Source organism: Hyaena hyaena, unplaced genomic scaffold (assembly GCF_003009895.1).
Source record: "Hyaena hyaena isolate Hyena2069 unplaced genomic scaffold, ASM300989v1 scaffold_1539, whole genome shotgun sequence".
Classification (NCBI taxonomy): domain Eukaryota; kingdom Metazoa; phylum Chordata; class Mammalia; order Carnivora; family Hyaenidae; genus Hyaena; species Hyaena hyaena.
The window spans coordinates 47,326-68,389 of record NW_024082176.1 but is presented as its reverse complement, the minus strand read 5'-3'; the positions used below and the strand labels follow the sequence as shown (position 1 = coordinate 68,389).

Genomic DNA, 21,064 nt, shown 5'->3' with positions numbered 1-21,064 from the left:
TTTTTTGTGCAATTGTGAATGGGATCTGTTTCTTGATTTTTTTTTTCTGTTGCTTCATTGATTGGTGTATAAAAATGCAACCAATTTCTGTACATTGATTTTGTATCCTGCAACTTTGCTGAATACATGGATCAGTTCTAGTAGGCTTCTGGTGGAGTCTGTCGGGTTTTCCATGTAGAGTATCATGTCATCTCCAAAAAGTGAAAGTTTGACTTCTTTGCCAATTCTGATGCCTTTTATTTCCTTTTGGTGTATGTGATGCTAGGATTTCCAGCACTATTTTAAATAACAGTGGTGAGAGTGGACATCCCTGTCATGTTCCTGATCTCCGGGGGAGAGCTCTCAGTTTTTTCCCATTGAGGATGATGTTAGCTGAAGGCTTCTCATAGATGGCTTTTATGATGTTTAAATAAGTAACTTCTATCCCAACTTTCTCGAGGGTCTTTATTAAGAATGGATGCTGTATTTTGTCAAATTCTTTTTCTGCCTCTATTGACAGGGTCATATGATTTTTATCCTTCCTTTTGTTGATGTGATGTATCACATTGATTGATTTGCGAATGTTAAACCAGCCTTGTAACCCAGAAATGAATCCCACTGATCATGGTGGATAATTCTTTTTATGTGCTGTTGCATTTGACTTTCTAGTGTCATGTTGAGGATTTTTGCATCTGTATTCATCAAGGGTATTGGCCTGTAGTTGTCTTTTTTGTTGGGTCTCTGCCTGGCTTGGGAATCAAAGTGATGCTGGCTTCGTAGAATGAGTCTGGAAGTTTTCCTTTGATTTCTGTTTTTTAGAATAGCTTGAGAAGAATGAGTATTAACTCTGATTTAAATGTCTGGTAGAATTCCCCAGGGAAGCCATCTGGCCCAGGGCTCTTATTTGTCGGGGAATTTTTGAGAACTTATTAATTTCTTCATTAGTAATGTGTCTGTTCAGATTTTCTATCTCTTCCCGTGTGAATTTTGGTAGTGATTGTGTGTTTAGGAACTTGTCCTTTTCTTCTAAGTTATCTGGTTTGTTGGCATATAATTTTTCACAGTACTCCCTGATAATTGCTTATATTTCTGAGGGACTGATTGTAATAAGTTCCTATCCATTCATGATTTTGTCTATTTGAATGCTCTCTCTTTTCTTTTTGGGAAGCCTGACTAGAGGTTTGTCAATTTTGTTTATTTTTTCAAAAAACCAACTCTTGGTTTCATTGATCTGTCCACTGTTTCTTTGGTTTCTAGTTGTTTATTTCTGCTCTGATTTTTATTATTTCTCTTTTCCTACTGCATTTGCTGTGCCTCAGGCATAGCCAGGGTGGGCCATGTTCTATGTCTCAAGCCACACTTCGTTTCCAGATCTTAGTCTGCACACTTTATTGATACCGCCTGAAATATAAACCCACAAGCCAAGTCCTTCTGAGCAGTTTCAAGCCAGCTGCTTCCCCACTGGGGATCAAGCCAAGCCAGAAGAGTGGCGGAGCAGTTTCAGGCCACACCGCTTTCCCTCTGGATCTAGCTAGAGAGCAGAGGAGCAGTTTCTCCTGGTGTCTCCTGGGACTGGGGCGTCCAGCTCAAAGTTAGCTCCATAGCTGGAAACCGGATCACTCTCTGTCCTGAACTGAGCTTTTTCTCTTCTCCAGTGACAGAGACAGTTCTTTGAGCAGTTTCAGCCACTCTTTCTTTTCCCCTTGACTAACTGCATCTCCCCGCAAAGAGGGCTCTCTCCTTCCCTCCTTGTCTCTAGGTCCTGGCCCTTTTTTATCTTCCCCAGTTTGTACTCACACACCTATAAGGTTGTTTTCTCAGTGGACTGTCTCCTTTTCCTCCCAAACTCCTGTGATTCTGTGAGGGTTCTTATAGCTTCATGCCTTGTCTATTTGAGAGATGGGGGCGAGTGAAATGTACTGAGCTCCCTACTTCTCTGCCATCTTGGCTCCCTATATTTACTTTCTTGAGGGAGCTCCATACTCTTCTCCAGAGTGGCTGCACCAGTTTGTGTTCCCACCAGTGCAAGAGGGTTCCCCTTTCTCTGCATCCTTGCCAACACCTGTTGTTTCTTGTGCTGTTGATTTTAGCCATTCTGAAAGGTGTGAAGTGGTATCTTGTTGTGGTTTTGATTTGTATTTCCCTGATGATGAGTGATATGGAGGATTTTTTCATGTGTCAATTAACCATTCTGATATCTTCTTCTTCTTCTTTTTTAATGTTTTATTTATTTCTGAGAGAGAGAGAGAGAGAGAGAGAGAGAGAGAGAGAGAGACAGCGTGAGCAGGGGAGGGTCAGAGAAAGAGGGAGACACAGAGTCTGAAACAGGCTCCAGGCTCTGAGCTAGCTCTCAGCAGTCTGACGCGGGGCTCAAACCCACAAACCGTGAGATCATGACTGGAGCTGAAGTCGGACACTTAACCAACAGAGCCACACAGGCGCCCCTCCATTCAGATATCTTCTTTGGAGAAGTGTCTATTCATGTTTTATTGCCCATTTCTTCACTGGATTATTTGTCTTTTGGGTGTTGAGTTTGATAAATTCTTTATAGATTTTGGATACTAACTCTTTATCTGATACGTCATTTGCAAATATCTTCTCCCATTTTGTCAGTTGTCTTTTAGCTTTACTGATTGTTTCCTTCACTGTGCAGAAGATTTTATTTTGATAAGATTCCAATACTTCATTTTTGCTTTTGTTTCCCTTGCTTCTGGAGACTTGTTAAGTAAAAAGTTGTTGTGGCCAAGGTCAAAGAAGTTCTTGCCTGCTTTCTCCTTGAGGATTTTGATGACTTCCTATCTTACATTTAGGTCTTTCATCCATTTTGAGTTTATTTTTGTAACTGATATAAGAAAGTGGTCCAAGTTTATTTTTCTGCATGTCGCTGTCCAGTTTTCCCAGCACCACTTTCTGAAGACACTGTCTTTATTCCATTGGATATTCTTTCCTGCTTTGTCAAAGATTAGTTGGCCATATATTTGTGGGTCCATTTCTCGGTTCTCTATTCTGTTTCATTGATCTGGGTGTCTCTTTTTGTGCTAGTGCCATACTGTCTTGATGACTACAGGTTTGTAATACAGCTTGAAGGCTGGGGTTGTGATGCCTCCAGATTTGATTTTTTCTTTCAAGTTTGCTTTGACTATTTGGGGTCTTTTCTGGTTCCATACAAATTGTAGGATTGCTTCTTCTAGCTCTGTGAAGAATGCTGGTGTTATTTTGATAGGGATTGCATTGAATATCTAGATTTCTTTGGGTAGTAGCAACATTTTCACAATGTTTCTTCTTCCAACCCAGGAGCATGGGATATTTTTCCATCTTTTGGTGTCTTTTTTAATTTCTTTCATAAGCTCTCTATAGTTTTCAGTGTATAGATTTTTCACCTCTTTGGTTAGGTTTATTCCTAAGTATTTTGTGGTTTTTGACACAATTGTAAATGAGATTGATTCCTTGATTTCTTTTTCTCTTGCTTCATTATTGGTGTATAAGAATGCAACCGATTTCTGTGCATTGATTTTATATCTTGAGACTTTGCCAAAATCATAGATCAGGTGTAACAGTGTTTTTGTGGAATCTTTTGGGTTTTTCACATAGAGTATCATGTCATCTGTGAAGAGTGAAAATTTCACTTTCTTCTGGCTGATTTGGATGATTTTTATTCCTTTGTGTTGTCTGATTGCTGAGGCTAAGACTTCCAATACTGTGTTGAGTAACAGTGACAAGAGTGGATATTCCAGTCGTGTTCCTGACCTTAGGGGGAAAGTTCTCAGTTTTTCCCTATTGAGGATTATATTAGCAGTGGATTTTTCTTTTTCTTTTTTTTTTTAGTTGATTTTATTTTATTTTATTTTATTTATTTTTTTAATTTTTTTACAAATAGTTTATTGTCAAATTAGTTTCCACATAACACCCAGTGCTCATCCCCACAAGTGCCCTCCTCCATGCCCATCCCCCCTCCCCCCCACATCCATCAGTCCTCAGTTTTTGTCAGCATTCAAGAGTCTCTCATGGTTTGCCTCTCTCCCTTTCCCCCACCATTTCCCCCCTTCTTCTCCCGATTGGTCCTCTGTTAAGTTCCTCCTAGTCCTCCTATACGTGCACACATATGATATTTGTCCTTCTCTGCCTGACTTATTTCGCTCAGCATAACACCCTCGAGGTCCATCCATGTTGCTACACATGGCCAGATTTCATTGTTTCTCATTGCCATGTAGTATTCCATGGTATAGATAAACCACATCTTCTTGATCCATTCATCTGTTGATGGACACTTAGGCTCTTTCCATGTTTTAGCTATTGTGGAGAGTGCTGCTATGAACATTGGGGTCCATGTGCTCCTATGCCTCAGCATTTCTGTATTCCTTGGGTAAATTCCTAGCAGTGCTATTGCTGGGTCATAGGGGAGTTCTATTGTTAGTTTCCTGAGGAACCTCCACACTGTTTTCCAGAGGGGCTGTACCAGTTTACATTCCCACCAACAGTGTAGGAGGGTTCCCGTTTCTCCACATCCTCGCCAGCATCTAGAGTTCTCTGATTTGCTCATTTTAGCCACTCTGACTGGCGTGAGGTGGTATCTCAGTGTGGTTTTGATTTGTATTTCCCTGATGAGGAGGAATGCTGAGCATCGTTTCATGTGTCTGTTGGCCATCTGGATGTCCTCTTTGGAGAAGTGTGTGTTCATATCTTCTGCCCATTTCTTCCTTATGTTTTTTGGGTGTTGAGTTTGGTGAGTTCCTTATAGATTTTGGATATTAACCCTTTATCTGATATGTCATTTGCAACTATCTTTTCCCATTCCGTTGGTTGCCTATTAATTTTCTGGGTTGTTTCCTTGGCTGTGCAGAAGCTTTTAATCTTGATGAGGTCCCAACATTTTATTTTTGCTCTTGATTCCCTTGCTTTTGGGGATGTGTCAAGTAAGAAGTTGCTGCGGTGGAGGTCAAGGAGGTTGTTTCCTGCTTTCTCCTCTAGGGTGTTGATAGTTTCCTGTCTCACGTTCAGGTCCTTTATCCATTTTGAGTTGATTTTTGTGCATGGTGTGAGAAAATGATCTAGTTTCATTCTTCTGCATGTTGCTGTCCAGTTCTCCCAACACCATCTGTTAAAAAGGCTGTCTTTTTTCCATTGGATACTCTTTCCTGCTTTGTCAAAGATTAGTTGGCTGTATACTTTTGGGTCCACTTCTGAGTTCTCAATTCTGTTCCATTGGTCTATGTGTCTGTTTTTGTGCCAATACCATACTGTCTTGATGATTACAGCTTTGTAGTTTGGTATGGTGATCCCTCCCGTTTTGGTTTTATTTTTCAGGATTACTTTGGCTATTCGGGGTCTTTTGTGGTTCCATACAAATTTTTGGATAGTTTGTTCTAGTTTTGAGAAGTATGCTGGTGCAATTTTGATGGGAATTGCATTGAATGTGTAGAGTGCTTTAGGTAGTAATGACATCTTAACTATATTTATTCTTCCTATCCATGAGCATGGAATGTTTTTCCATTTCTTTGTGTCTTCTTCAATTTCCTTCACAAGTTTTCTATAGTTTTCATCATACAGATCTCTTGTATCCTTGGTTAGGTTTATTCCGAGGTATTTTATGGTTTTTTGTGCAATTGTGAATGGGATCAGTTTCTTGATTTCTCTTTCTGTTGCTTCATTGTTGGTGTATAAAAATGCAACCGATTTCTGTACGTTGATTTTGTACCCTGCAACTTGGCTGAATTCTTGGATCAGTTCTAGTAGGCTTCTGGTGGAGTCTGTCGGGTTTTCGATGTAGAGTATCATGTCATAGCAGTGGATTTTTCATACATGACTTTTATGATCTTGAGGTATCATCCTTCTTTCCCTGCTTTCTTGAGAGTTTTTATCAAGAAAGGATGCTGTATTTTGTCAACTGCTTTCCCTGCATCTATTGGGAGGGTCATATGGTTCTTGTCCTTTCTTTTAATGGTGTGATGCATCATTGTTTTGTGGATATTGAACCAGCCCTGCATCCCAGATATAAATCCCACTTGGTCGTAGTGAATAATTTTTGTAAGGTATTGTTGGGTCCAGTTAGGTCTAGAAGATTTTTTGGGTCTATGTTTGGGTCCATGTTCATCACGGAAATTGGTCTATAGTTCCCCTTTTTAGTGGGGTCTTTGTCTGGTTTTGGAATCAAGGTAATGCTGGCTTCATAGAAAGAGTTTGGAGGCTTTCCTTCCATTCTATTTTTTTGGAACAGTTTCAAGAGAATAGGTGTTAAACCTTCCTTAAATGTTTGGTAGGATTCTCCTGGAAAGCCATCTGGCCCTGGACTCTTGTTTTTGTTTTTGTTTTTTTGTGGGGGGCGGAGATTTTTGATAACTAATTCATTTTCTTTACTGGTTATGGGTCTGTTCAAATGTTCTCTTTCTTCCTATTTCAGTTTTGGTGGTTTACATGTTTCTGGGAATTTGTCTATTTCTTCCAAATTGCCCATTTTATTGGCATTTAATTGCTCATTATAGTCTCTTTTTGTTGTATTTCTGCTGTGTTGGTTGTGATCTCTACTGTTTCATTCTTGATTTTATTTATTTGGGTCCTTTCCTTTAACTCTTTTTTCATACTGGCTAGGGGTTTATCAGTTTTGTTAATTCTTTCAAAGATTCAGCTTCTGGTTTCATTGATCTGTTCTTTTTTATTTTTTCCATTGCATTAATTTATGCTCTAATCTTTATTTGTCCTTGCCTTCTGTTGGTTTTGGGCTTTATTTGCTGTTCTTTTTCCAGCTCTTTAAGGTGTAAGGTTAGTTTATGTATCTGAGACCTATCTGCCTCTTTAGAAAGGCCTGGACTGCGATATACTTCTCTCTTATCACTGCCTTTTCTGCCTCCCATAGGTTTTGGGCTGTGGTGTTATCATTTTCATTGGCTTCCGTGTACTTTTTAATTTCCTATTTAACTTCTCGGTTAGCCCATTCATTCTTCAGTACGAGGTTCTTTAGTCTCCAAATATTTGTTATCTTTCCACATTTTTTCTCCTGGTTGATTTCGAGTTTCATAGCTTTGTCATCTGAAAATATGCACGGTATGATCTTGAATTTTTGTTGAGGGCTGATTTGTGTCCCAGTATGTGATCTATTCTGGAGAATGTTCCATGTGCATTTGAGAAGAATGCGTATTCCACTGCTTTAGGATGAAATATTTTGTATCTATCTGTTAAATCCATCTGGTCCAGTGTGTCATTCAAAGCCATTGTTTCCTTGTTGATTTTCTGCTTAGATGATCAGTCCATTGTTGTAAATGGGGTATTGAAGTCTTCTCGTATTATGATATTATTATCAATGCGTTTCTCTATGTTTGTGATTAATTGATCTATATATTTGGGTATTCCAACATTTGAAACATAAATGTTTCTAATTGTTAGATTGTCTTGGTGGATAGAACTCTTAATTATGATATAATGCCCTTCTTCATTTCTTGTTATAGCCTTTATTTTAAAGTCTAGATTGTCTGATATAAGTATGGCTACTCAGACTTTCTTTTGGCGACCATTAGCATGATAGTTGGTTCTCCATCCCCTTGTTTTCAATCTGAAGTTGTCTTTAGATCTAAAATGGGTCTCTTGTAAACATCATATCGATGAATCTTGTTTCTTATCCATTCTGTTTCCCTATATCTTTTTATTGGAGCACTTAGACCTTCGACGTTTAGAGTGAGTACTGAAAGATGTGAATTTATTGCTATTATGTTGCTTGTAGAGTTGGAGTTTCTGGTGGTGGTGTCTGGTCCTTTCTAGGGTTTTTTTTCCCCAATCTTTTTTTCCTTTATAGAGTTCCTCTTAAAATTTCATTCAGGGCTGGTTTAGTGGTCATGAGCTTCTTTAGTTTTTGTTTGTCTGAGAAACTTTTTATCTCTCCTAATTTGAATGACAGCCTTTCTTGAGAAATAATTCTTGGCTGCATATGTTTCTGATTCACCACACTGAATATATCCTGCCACTCCTTTCTGGGCTGCCAAGTTTCTGTGGATAGGTCTGCTGCGAACCTGTTCTGTTTTCCCTTGTAAATGAAAGACTTTTTTTTTTTCCCCTTGCTGCTTTCATGATTCTTTCCTTGCCTGTGTATTTTATGAATTTGACTAGGATATGCCTTGTTGATGGTTGGTTTTTGTTGAATTTAATGGGAGTTCTCTGTGCTTCCTGGATTTTGATGTCTGTGTCTTTTCCCAGGTTAGGAAATTTTTATGCTATACTTTGCTCACATAAACCTTCTACCCTCTTTTCCCTATCATCATCTTGTGGGACACCTATGATTCTGATGTTATTCCTTTTTAATGAGTTACTGCTTTCTCTAATTCTTATAATGTGCTTTTTGCCTTAGTCTTTCTCTTTTTTTCTGCTTCATTATTCTCCATAAGCTTGTCCTCTGTATCACTGACTTGCTTCTCTACCTCATCCATCCTTGCCACTGTGGCATCTATTCGAGATTGCAGCTCAGTTATAGCATTTTTTTATTTCATCCTGATTAGATTTTATTTCTTTAAAATCCACAGAAAGGGATTCTAGTCTGTTTTCTATCCCAGCTGGTATTCTTATCATGGTGATTCTAAATAATGGTTCAGACATCTTGTTTGTTTCTGTGTTGATGAAGCTTTGGCTGTCATTTCTTCCTGTTCTTTCTTTTGGGGTGAATTCCTTCGTTTCATCATTTTGACCGAAAAAAGGGTATTAATAAAATAAGAAAATTTAAATAATTAAAAACAACACAAAAAATCAAATAAAGGATGCTACATCCAAGGTGCCTTTTGGTCTGGTTGTTGAAAGAAAATTGATATGTTAGAGTAAAAGGGGAAAGACAAGAAAAAAGGGGAGAAAAAGAGAAAACCTTTGAAAAAAAATGAATTCAATAAAATAGAATAAAATGAAATGATGGAAGTAAAAAAGAATATAAAAATTTACAAAGATGTAAAAAATAAAGTAGAAAAGTTAAAAATCTTTTTAACTAAAAATGGAAAATAAATTTATTCTCTTTCTGTATTTGTGAATAAGAAAAGAAAGAAAATAATGAAATAGATGAATCAGCGAACAGAATAAAATATGACTGAAATTACAACCTGTTTTCCCTAGAAGTCCAAGTATGAAGCACTTTATAGCCTGTAAAGTAAGCAAGTAGAGAGACTTGTGGTGTTCCTCAAGTGCATATTTGGCTCACTTGGGCAGGGCTTAGTGTAATGCTCTCTTCTCCACTAGGTGGCGCTGCTTAGCTTCTGGGGTGGATTGTTGTGGCATGTGTAGGCCTGTTTGCTCATGGGTGGAAGGGGTGAAAATGGCATTACCTAGCTAGGCAGTCTCTACTATCAGAACTCAGGGCTCTCTCCAACCTGTAATCAAGCACCCCTCCTTTGTCTCTGGCTTTCATCCACTCTCTGTTTCTCTACTGTCCATGAGCAAGCTATCAGGCTGTCAGGAGGCACCTTCTTCCTGAGTTTTATCTCAGATGGGGCTGTGTTTTCCATCCTTTCGCTTCTGAGGGACTGAGTCTTTGACTTCCAGGAATATGTGGAAGCTCTTCAGCATCCTTATTCTCCAAAGTAACAACTCTCCAAAATTTTCCTCCTGGAATTTTCAGTGTGTTTATTATTTGTCTCAATTGATATCTTTTGCCCTAGGCACCAATGGCTTGTTTATTTGCCTTTTAATGGTTTTTAGGAATGCCTTCCACATAGCTGTTTCTTGTCTTGAGAGAGTTCCAAGGTAGGTGAAATAAAGGCAAGCCCTCTCCTATAGTCTTTCAGAGAGCCCTGACATATGTCAAAACACACAAACTACCTTTGAGAACAAGGTCAGTCGGCCTGCTTCTCCTGGAGCCAGGAACCAGTAACTGCCACAGGAATATGGACTGCTAACTTCTCTGAGGAGAAGGAGGTGTGGCAAGGAGAAGTTAAAATGACACAAAGCTCTCCTACCATGTGTTATTTGCCTTTGTGTGTGTGTGTGGGGGGGTGCAAAATGGTGATTTTATTAAAGCACAGAGACTAGACCCATGGGCAGGAAGAGCTGCCTGCCCTTTTATTGATGAAGCATTAACTTGATTCCTATACATTTTTTACTTTTCCCCCTAGAATTCTACTTAAGTGGATTCTGACAATGTCAGTTATTTTCAGCATTTCTGTGGAGGAATGGTTATTTGGGTTCTCTACTCCATAGCTTTTATTTAGAGATAAATAAGTAGTAAAGCTGAAGAAAAGGGAAAGATTAACACAAAATCCCTCCTTCCTTTGCTGTGTAGGAAGATGAATGTAGTTGAGGGTAGTTCACAGAAGCCTTCTAAAGTGCTGGCACTGTGCCATGATTTTTACTTGGGTGAAGAAGAACACAGGCATTTCCAAACTTTATACTCTTTAAAGTTGCATATACATTAAATAGACTTTTATGTATGTTTGGTTCATTATTTAGTTAGATAATATTTGTGATAGATTCGTTGTTAACAAGATCCTCCCTAGAAGTGTAGGTTTTATTTTACTTTTTATCTTTTATTTTCCATAGATTGTACCTATGTGAGAACAGATCCCTTTAACACAATGTTTGTCTAGCAGTTGGGGAAAAATTTTAAAGTTATAATTTATTTCCACAAGAGGACAATATTAAACTGAAAAAGAATAAGACATATAAAAATTTTGACCAGGATTAAACTTGCTATTTGTGGGAAGTGGGTTTGTAAGGAGGAGGGTGAGAGCCTTTACCCTTAACTTTACACTCTTATGTATTGTTAAAAAAATTTTATGACAAGACTATATTATTTTTTATTAAAAACATATCAAAATATAGTTTTAAAAATGATAATTTCCTTAAATTAAAAAAACGTAAACAGTTAGTGGTTTTGTGAATAAAATATATTTAATTCAGTGAGGACTGATTCACGAGCTAGTTCACTTACCCAGTTCTAAAAACTCTTCCTTTTTTCACATTGTCACTATGAGTCAGTCAATTATCATGCTACATGCTGGGGAAGAAAAAATAAGATACCATCCTTATCCTAAAAGAGCTTATACTCTAGGGGAAGAGACAGATACATAATAGATTCACCTCAAAGAGGTTTTAAGTACAGTGGTGAAAAATTACCTGGTGTGTTTTAGATGCATTATGAAGAGATAGATAGTGCAACCTGGGTATGTTGGGAAAGCTTTCTAGTGAAGTGATGTCTGAATTGAATCTTAACAAAAGAACAGGTGTTTCATAGGTATAGCTACGTATTCAGCATCTAATAAGTTGCAGTAGTAGGATATGTGTGAGCTATTTTATATAGAATATTTTCTGTTCCTTTAGCTAATGAGTTTAGTTGAATCACTAAAATATTAGTGCTGAATTAAGGCAAAACTAGTGGATTGTTCAAAACCCTGTCCTTAGTAGCTTTCCAAGTAGATTTTCTGATTCCTTTTCCATCTTTTTTTTTTCTCTAGTTCCTGTACTCACTTTGAAGTATAGTGCTGTCCAGTTGCCAAAGAATACTTTCAAAGACATACCTTTTGGTCTTCAGGTGAAGGTTTTCTGCCTTCTTTAGGCTACAGCATTTTAAAAACATTTGCACTTTATTTAATTGATTGTTTTGGACTTAGTGGGATATAAACACAAAGAAACTTTATTTTTTCTCACCATTTCTACTTCAAACACTTTTTGATGTTCTATTTATTTCCATCTTTGGATAATATCTTGGGCCACTGTGATAGCTTTTATTATTATTTTTATCATTAATACAGTGTCCTCTTATCCAGATATTGGAAATTCTAGTATAATATAAAAGCAAATTTTTAATCTTTTATCCAAATTAAAACTTATTCCTCAAGACTGGGTCTGACTCAGGCTTGATGTACTACTTTTCCTCTGCCCTCTTACTCCTCTTCTCTTACATGACTACATTGCCTCTGGTTACTCTAGGTTTCAGGTGGGAGAAAAATAAAGGTGAAAGGCTTTTCCTTGAGTGGTAATGTTGCTCTATTGTTTGACAGAACTTTTTATGTTGATTTTTCTCTCATGGAGTGTTTTCCTTTTTTGGTGGGGTAGAGCGCCATAAACTAGTTACCTGATGTACGTAGTGTTCATTGATTGGCTACTTATGACTTCTTTCATCCCTGGATTCTGGTGACCCACTCCGTATAGACTCCTATTTGGGGTTGCCTTATTCTCTAAGTTGTGCTTTTGGGTGAAATCCCTTTCCAGATTGGTCCAAGTTGGTTATTTTCCGTCAGCCCTAACTAGGCTAACTGAGATATTGTATATTTGTTCTTATTAGTGGGAATTCAGTGTGCTCTTATTATGACTCATTTGCCCTTCTTATGGCTCATTTTCTTTATGGGAATTGCATCCCGACAACTCACCAAAGATATTTTTCCTCATGGCGCACGCCAAACTTCCAGTCTCCCCCTGTATAGTGTTGATGAGAGTAATGAGTAAGAATATTGAAACTGGAGTTACAATCTCTTCCTGTAGCCAACAATGATGTGTGATATTTCTGCCAAAAATCCAGTAAAAGTGAATATTTATACATTCTGAAGAGAAAACAGGGTATTTTGCTAGAAGTCCAGACAAAAGGCATTTTATGTGTTAGACGCCTGGGTGGCTCACTTGGTTGAGTGTTTGACTCTTGATTTCAGATCAGGTCATGATCTCATGATCATGGAATTGAGCCCCATGTCCAGCTTTGCACTGAGCATGGAGCCTCTTGTGTTTCTCTCTCTCTCTCTCTCTCTCTGCTACTCCATGCTCACAAGTTCTCTTTCTCAAAATAAATAAATAAACATTAAAAAATTTGTTTAAATGAAGCATTATACAGCTTTGTAAACAAGTAACCAATTTGATTCATATCTCTTAACCAAGTTGTATGGATAGATACTGAAAAAATATCAGATTTCAGATACTGAAAAAAATCAAAACCTTCCTGGAGGTAAATATTGAGGTGTTTTTTTTTTTATTGAGGTTTTTAAGAGTTATTTTTTTCTCTGTGTTGAGTGGCAATCTCTTTCCATGGAATCAGATTTATGAAACTAAAAGCACATCAAAATATGACCAAATACATGAATGTTGTTTTGCACCACAGGACCATCATAATAAATCTAAGCCAGTTTGAACTGGAAGAAGAGGATTACTGTTCCACCTTCAGAAAAAGAATCCTTGTTTTTCGCAAAACCTTTTCATTAGGGTTGGATGATTCTAATTCCACAAATGACCTGATGGAGGGCAAATTTAATTTCCCTGTTGCGTAGGCTATAGATGAGGGGGTTTAAGACTGGTGTCACTACAGAGTATATCAGTGTTATGATCTTATGCATAGCAACTGAGTTGCCAGATGTAGGACTCACATACATCACTATTATCGTTCCATAGAATAGAGACACCACAACTAAATGGGATCCACAGGTAGAGAAGGCCTTTTGCCTCCCAGCTGAAGAAGGAACTTGAAGCACAGCTCTGAGCACTAGGGCGTAGGACCCAAGTATGTACAAAATGGTGAGAATGATGATAAGAGAGCTCATAAAGTGGAATACATGCTCTATGATTGGTGTGGGGGCACAAGACAATGCCATCAGTGGGTCTACATCACACAGGAAGTGATCAATAATGTTGGGACCACAAAAGGGTAGTTGAGAAATGAAGAAGATAGTAATTGCATGTCCAAGGAAACCAATGAACCAACAAAGACACACCAGAATGACACAGAGTTGACCAGTCATAATAGAGGCATAATGCAGTGGATGGCAGATGGCCAGGTACCGATCATAGGCCATGACACAGAGGAAGAAACACTCAGTTGTGCCCAGGGAAAAGAAGAAGTAGAATTGAGTGAAGCAGCCAGAGAATGATATGATCTTGGTTTTGGAAAGAAAATTGACCAGCATGTTGGGGACTGTGCAGGTCACATACCAGATCTCCAGAAAGGAGAAGTTGGCCAGGAGCACATACATAGGTGTATGGAGTCGATGGTCCCACCTCACTGCACAAATGATGGCCATATTCCCAGTCAGAGTCAAGACATAGACCAACAAAATCAATGAGAAAAGGATGATCTGTATTTTCCAGGGACCAGAAAAGCCCAACAAGACAAACTGTGTCACAGTAGATATCCCTGACTTATTCATGGTCCCCAGACTGTGGAGAGAAAACAGATAATGACAAGTCACTCTGCTGCTGAGACATTTGAAACTTTTCTTAGGGTAGGCATTTTGATGCAGGAAAATGTATTGAATATTCTAAAACAAGTTTTGAATAAATCCTGCTGTATTCTGCATGAGCTCTTTGGCCCTGATTCTTTGTAAATGTACGATTCTAGGCTACTTGATCTTTCTTTGTCAGTGGGCAAAATCAGTTAAATCTCATTTTTTTTTTTTGATCTAAAGAAATCTAGTGTTAGTGTTAATTTTTTTTCATTGAGAGCTGTTCATATATAGCAGTTAGTGCTATTCACTTCATAATGTGAGGACACATATGCTATCATGTAAAAATAGGTTTGTATCCGACACATTTTATAGGTTTGAATGGTTTGAGCTTTAACGTTATTACAGATTCTCCCCATCTCTGTCTCTCCTACCTTTTTTCTTGAGCCATTTCCATTAGGAGATTTATTTATTTATTTTTTTATCATTTTTTCATGATACTGGGAGAAAATCAACAAAGATATTCAGATAACAAATTCTTACAGATACTTCCTATTTAAAGATGTTTATATTGCACTGAAGTTTATTTACAATTTGGTATTTATTCCTTTTTTTTATCAATGAAAAGTCACTATAATTCACTCCATAATGGTTAATTTCACATTATAAGTTATAATTCATATGCACTTAAATCTGTTATTAAAGATGAATATAACATATACAATGTATTAGAGAAGAAAATTAAAATCACCAGGAGATTTTCTTCTAAAGCTCTTCTCACTGCTGCTACAAGTCTTTCTAAAGTTTACTATTTGGAAGAATTTACTTTAGTCTATTTTAAAAATACTCTCAATTTTCAAAATAGTAGAAAACAAGATAATCAAAGATGTTTCTAAATTAATTATTTCCTTGGGCCACCTGGGTGCCTCAGTCAGTTAAGCATCTGACTTTGGCTCAGGTCATGATCTCACAGTTCATGGATTTGAGCCCCCATGTCAGTATCTGTGCTGACAGCTCAGAGCCTGGAGCCTGCTTCAGATTCTGTTTTCCTCTCTCTCTGACCCTCCCCCATTCATGCTCTGTCTGTCTGTCTGTCTCTCTCTCAAAAAAAAAAACATTAAAAAATGCATAAAGTGAGCTGTGAACCTATTCATCTAGAAGCAAACATAACCTTGCTATAGGACTGATTAAGTCAAAGCAGGTTGTAGTCTTGTAGACAAGAAACCAAGAAGAGGGGGAAATTGAAAGATGAAGACAAATTGTTTTTAATTTTTAAAACTAAGATGATTATGAAGAACTAAACCTGCATTGATCATCGTTTTTGTTAAGGGTTCCATAGAATAGATTATTTTGATAAGATAATTTGGTATAAAAAAATGCTTTCCCACTATGGGAACTCTGTACTTTCCAAACAAGAGATGTCTTTTCTCAACAAGACAAGAAAGTAGTAATGCAGAGAGAGCAGCCATTTACCTCCTGGGAAAACAGCAACAATGACTTGGATCAGATTCACAGAGTTTGACTCAAAATAAAAATGCATGTTTTTGAGCTAAAGGCTACTCTTTTTGACATTAAAAAAAGACCCCACAGAAAAACTATTAGCTGTAGGGAAAGCATGGTAAATGAATTTCACAAATGATTTCCAACATAATTATAAGAAGCAGTTCCAATATACTCACCATTAAACCCTATGTGAATTTTAGTCATTATACACACTGATATGGTTTTACCCTTAAAAAAGTTTTTTTAATGCCACCTCTCCTGATGGTGGACATAAGTAATGGAATGAAAAAGAAGAGAGAACTGAGAGAGTAGACCAAAATAAAACAGAAAAAATCCCTGTTTCCCTTGGTTTAAGTCCCAGTGGATGGAGCTAGTTCCACACTGTTTTGTTCAAAATATCTATGAAAGTCATAACATTACTGGTGCTCCAGCCACTTCCCGAGAAGGGGAAGATCTGTGGATGACTTTGAGACCATTTAGTGCACTTATTCAGGGAAGTATAAGTTCCAGGGTGATCTAAATACTCTGAGAGTTTTGTTTTTGTTTTTGAGCTGTGAGTAACCAATATCCCTTGATACCCAAACTCTTGAGCATATTGGCTGAACAAATATTTAGGCCTACCTGTGGTGTATAATAGCAGCAATGCCCATCAGAGATAATGTTTTCTATATATTGTGATGCTTTCCTAGGTCATCCTGGGGAGAGTTTATAAGGAGGTCACAAAGATTCTCTCCTTCACTGTTTTAATGTGGAAGCCCTGTGTGAGAGCTTCACGCATGGCTCATTTCATTTCCATTGCACTGTAAGATCCTAGTGGCCTGTTTCCTACAGAGTATGCTGAAACTATGTGCTGGTAGTAATTATTTATGTGCCATTTTGGCCATTGTTGAGAATTCTCAGGTAACTTTCTCTAGGGATCTTCTTCCCTCTTGCCTGGGGGTTTCATTAATATTTCTGGTAAGTTGGCCCATAGTGATTACATTCACTCTCTGGGGACCCCATAGTCTCCTTAAGTTTGTGTTTCTCAAACAGGATATGTGATTATTGTATGTGATGGAATACACATAGCCTCTAACTAAACATCTTCCTGAAGGGAAGATTTTACTCAGAGAAGAGTAAATTTTTTATTACACCAAATATGTATTTCTGTGAAACAGAAAGTATAATTTTTTGATCATTTTCAAACTTAAACTTTGACTGTCAAAGAAATATTGTTCCCAAATGCCCCATGTTTCCCGACCACTATTGCCAAACATTCTTTGATGGTGAAAGATTTGAGAAACCCTGTATGAGAGTATTTAATCAACTAGTACTAGCAGGCCTATCTTACTGGCACACCTAATTTTATTTCCAGTATGGCCATAACTAAAAGGGGGTACTTTCATTTTAAGTATATTGGCCTTTCAACTAATGGCTTTCCTGTTTCAGCATGGGGCTTGGGCACAAAGATGGAATTTGCTTTTGGTATAATTTTCTCTTAATACTTTTCTGACTCAGGCTTTGCACTATAGCCTTCTGAGAGGCATAAAATATGCTTAGGACATTGTTATTCCATATTACAAGTGGAGTTGTCACAACTGATTTGGGGAGCAAGCACTAAGAGTAAAGATGCCCACTTGGGAGAACATATAGATTGATCATTGTGAAGTGCAAGGCTTACACAGTGGATCAATAGGAAAGAAGACTAGATAGAGGAGTCTAGTGAATGAGAGCTTTGGCAGGAAGGAGAGTTTGTACTTTATCTCTAAGTGAAAGAAGTATGAAGCAGATTCTGTTTTTGGTATGAAAGAGAGCTTTAAACAATGGAAAATGTCTGTTACTGGGTGGGCTTTTTTGGGGGGTCATGGTGGTGGTGGCTGCTTGGTCCATTGTCTTTAAGAATATTTTCTGAATTAATTAACTAATTCGTTTATTCATTTACTTATTTATATATTTTATTATATATATATATATTATTATATATTTTATTTTTGAGAAAGAGAGAGTGTGAGAGGGGGAGGAGCAGAGAGAGACACACAGAATCCTAAGCAGGATCCAGGCTCTGGGCTGTCAGGACAGAGCCTGACACAGAGCTTGAACTCACAAACCATGAGATCATGACCTGAGCTAAAGTAAGATGCTTAACTGACTGAGCCACCCAGGTGCCCTAAGAGTATTTTCTGAATTTATAAGATTGCACCCTTTATTGAAAGTTTTCAATTACACATACATGTGATTCTTTCTACTAGCTAAGATTAAACCAATGAAGATACATCACAAAGAAGATTTTATATATATATATATAAGATGTTATATATATATATATAAACACAATATAATTACTCAGTGAGATAATTTAAAATGTTTTGTTGAGCATTTTTCATTGATGAGCTGAACTTGAATTGCTAAGTAACTGAAAAATAAGTATCTCCCTCTACTTAAGTGTGAGCCAGAACAAGACTTACTGAACCATTCTCTATTGTTTTTATAAATAATTAAGCACAGAAGTGATAAATTCCGCTTCTCTCTCAAAGATGTCTCAGTTTAGGTTACTTCTTAATCCTAGGACTTTCTTTAGGGCAATTTTCATGTCTTTATTTCGGAGACTATAGATAAGGGGGTTTATTAGTGGAGTCACTGCTGAGTATACTAAAGTGACAACCTTCTGCATTCCTGCTGGATTTCCTGATGTTGGGCTCACATACATCACCATAAGGGTTCCATAGAATAGAGACACCACCATTAGGTGGGACCCACATGTGGAGAAAGCTTTAGTTTGACCAGCACCAGACGGAACACGAAGCACAGCTCTGAGTACCAGAGTGTAAGATCCCAAGATGGAAAGGAAGGGCCCAAAGATAATCACTGAGTTGAAGGTATAACAGATAAGCTCAGTGGAAGGAGCAGGGATGCAGGCCAGTGCAAACAATGGGCCTGGGTCACACACGAAGTGGTCAATGATGTTGGGTCCACAGAAGGGAAGTTGGGAGATAAGGACAATGGGGATTGGATAGCACAGAAATCCACTCACCCAGCAGACACAGACCAGGATCACACAGAGCTTCCCAGTCATGATGGAAGGATAATGTAGTGGGCGACAGATGGCGAGGTACCGATCATAAGCCATGACTGATAAAAAGAAACACTCTGTTGTACCCAGTGAGAAAAAGAAGTAGAATTGGAGGAAGCATCCAGTGAAAGAGATGGTCTTGGTCTCAGAAAGGATGTTGACCAGCATGTTTGGGACAGTGGAGGAAATGTACCAGATCTCTAGGAAGGCAAAGTTTCCCAAGAGGATGTACATGGGTGTGTGAAGCCGCTTGTCCCATTTCACTACACAGACAATAACTCCATTCCCCAGCAGGGTGAGGAGATAGATCACAAGGATTAAAGAGAAGAAAAAGATCTGCATTTCCCTTTGACCGGGAAAACCAAGGAGGACAAATTCAGTCACAAAATGCATTGTTGTGTTCTGGGATTCCAAAGCTGTTAGAGAAACAGAAGTAGTGAATAACCAAGCAGTGAATAACAATGAACATTGTAGGTTTTGCCAACAATTTGCTTGTAAATATACAAAGTATTTTTATAAAAATTATCTCATTTGATCTTCCAAATGACCCTTTGAGCTGTAGGGAGGTGTGCTTTATCCTTCTCTTTTATAGATAAGGTAACTGAAGTTCAGAGAAATTTAAGGGGTTTACTTAAATGTGAAAAGCCAGTAACTTTTAGAAACACTGGCCCATTTGAAGACTGGATTGGAACAAACCTCACTTCTTTTCAAATATTCCTGTAACTCTGAGTCTCAGTAATGTTTTATCTTTCATGTTAAAATCATTACCTTTTAGATATCCTGTATGTACATATAGACTTTGGATACATCCTTTTACTTTGAAACAAAATTGAATATAAATCTGAAGCAATAAATTTTCTTCTTAGAGTTTCATATACAGAAGTCCAATAAGAAGCAGATAAGTGGAACAGTGTGGTGGGAGTGTTGAGCCCCCTTACATTTGCTGCTATGAGGGAGGTGATCTAGAAACCTCAGGATTCTGTAAAATGATGTGAAAATCATCTGAGTAGTCCCCTCTAAGTCACATTCTGCTAGGTGGCATCTGGATTTGTAGAACAATTTAGCTCATTCCCTCTTGAGGAGCTCTCGTTCTCTCAAAGTACTTTGTGTTGAACAAAATCTGTCTCCTTTATTATTTCTTTGCATTGATCTGGGACTCACCTTTGCTGAAGCTATACAAAGTAAGTTTCATTCTTCTTACATTATGGTGATGGTTGGAGGCTTATATAACAGATGGAACCTGTTATGTCCCCTATACATTACTTTCTTTTGGATGCCAACATTTTTCCTGGGTTGTTTTCTCCTAAACTGCACTATTCTACATCATGGGTAGGCTCTTGAGATACCTTAAAGCTGGATATGCCAATTTTTTCTAGTATATAACACCATGTACTTTCATTTTTTGCTACAAATTAAACCCTTAACACCATAACTTTCCATTCATCATCTTGCTTTTATCTAAATTAAACAATGAATAGAAAGGTCACCTTGGGATATGCCAAGATCAGAAAAATCTTCCTCATATTGGCTGAATTAGGAGTTGAGACATGACTATAAACTTGGATATTGGTAATAACCTTTTTAGAACTATTTTTCCAGTCTTATTTCTATTTCCTAAAGTTTCCTGGTTAAAGTTCAAGATATTTGGCTGGGTAAATCACCCTCAGTATTTTAAATTTAGTAATATATTGACTACCAACATAGGATAATCGATCAATTTGTTTGTTTATTTAAGTTTTTTTATTTTGAGGTAGAGAGAGAGGGAGAGGTGGAGAGAGAGGGAAGGGTAGAGAAAGAGGGAGAGAGAATCCCAAATAGGCTCTGCATTGATAGTGCAGAGCTTGACTCAGGCTCAAACTCAAGAACGTGAGTTCATGACCTGAGCTGAAATCAAGATTTGGATGCTTAACCGACTGAGCCACGCAGGTACCCCAACCATATTATTTATTAATGTCACTGTTAAGATACTCACAAAATTGCATCCTTATGCCATTTATATGGTCTTCTGAGAGTTTGAAGCCTGCTTCTCAGTATTTGATCAAACCTGGAGCAAACTCAGAGGGTAAATATTTTATTGCCAAGGTAACTTTGAATAGTTGTATTGATTAACAATGTTTTTAAAATGATGAAAAAGACTCCATAATAAACATGATTTTTATGGAAATATAAATTTTTCCAAGCAAGTTAGTTCAATGGACTATAATTATGACCATATGAATGAAAATTTCTAGGAGAGTTGTAATTTCACATATACTTCCCATAACTATACTTATGTTTTCCAGACCACATGATGTCATTTTTGGTCAGAAAATATAGTTACTGGGCTTGTAATTTAGAAAAAGTTGAACATCAAATTTAAATTGTAGCACATTATCCATTTACTTATTTGGGCATTTAACAAATGTTTGTTCACTGTTGATTATGTTCCTAGCAG

General features: G+C 37.5%; 2 protein-coding genes across 2 annotated transcripts; both read right to left on the bottom strand.

The window, feature by feature from the left end:
- Positions 1–13,121: 13,121 nt before the first annotated feature.
- LOC120225953 (olfactory receptor 11H7) lies at positions 13,122–14,069 on the bottom strand. Its single transcript, XM_039224141.1, has one exon. The coding sequence runs from the start codon at positions 14,061–14,063 to the stop codon at positions 13,122–13,124; it is 942 nt and encodes a 313-aa protein (XP_039080072.1). The 5' UTR covers positions 14,064–14,069.
- Positions 14,070–18,146: 4,077 nt separating this feature from the next.
- LOC120225951 (olfactory receptor 11H6-like) lies at positions 18,147–19,099 on the bottom strand. Its single transcript, XM_039224139.1, is given in 3 exon segments — positions 18,147–18,179; positions 18,181–19,071; positions 19,073–19,099. Coding segments are annotated over 3 exon segments (951 nt in total).
- Between the last annotated feature and the right edge of the window lie 1,965 nt (positions 19,100–21,064).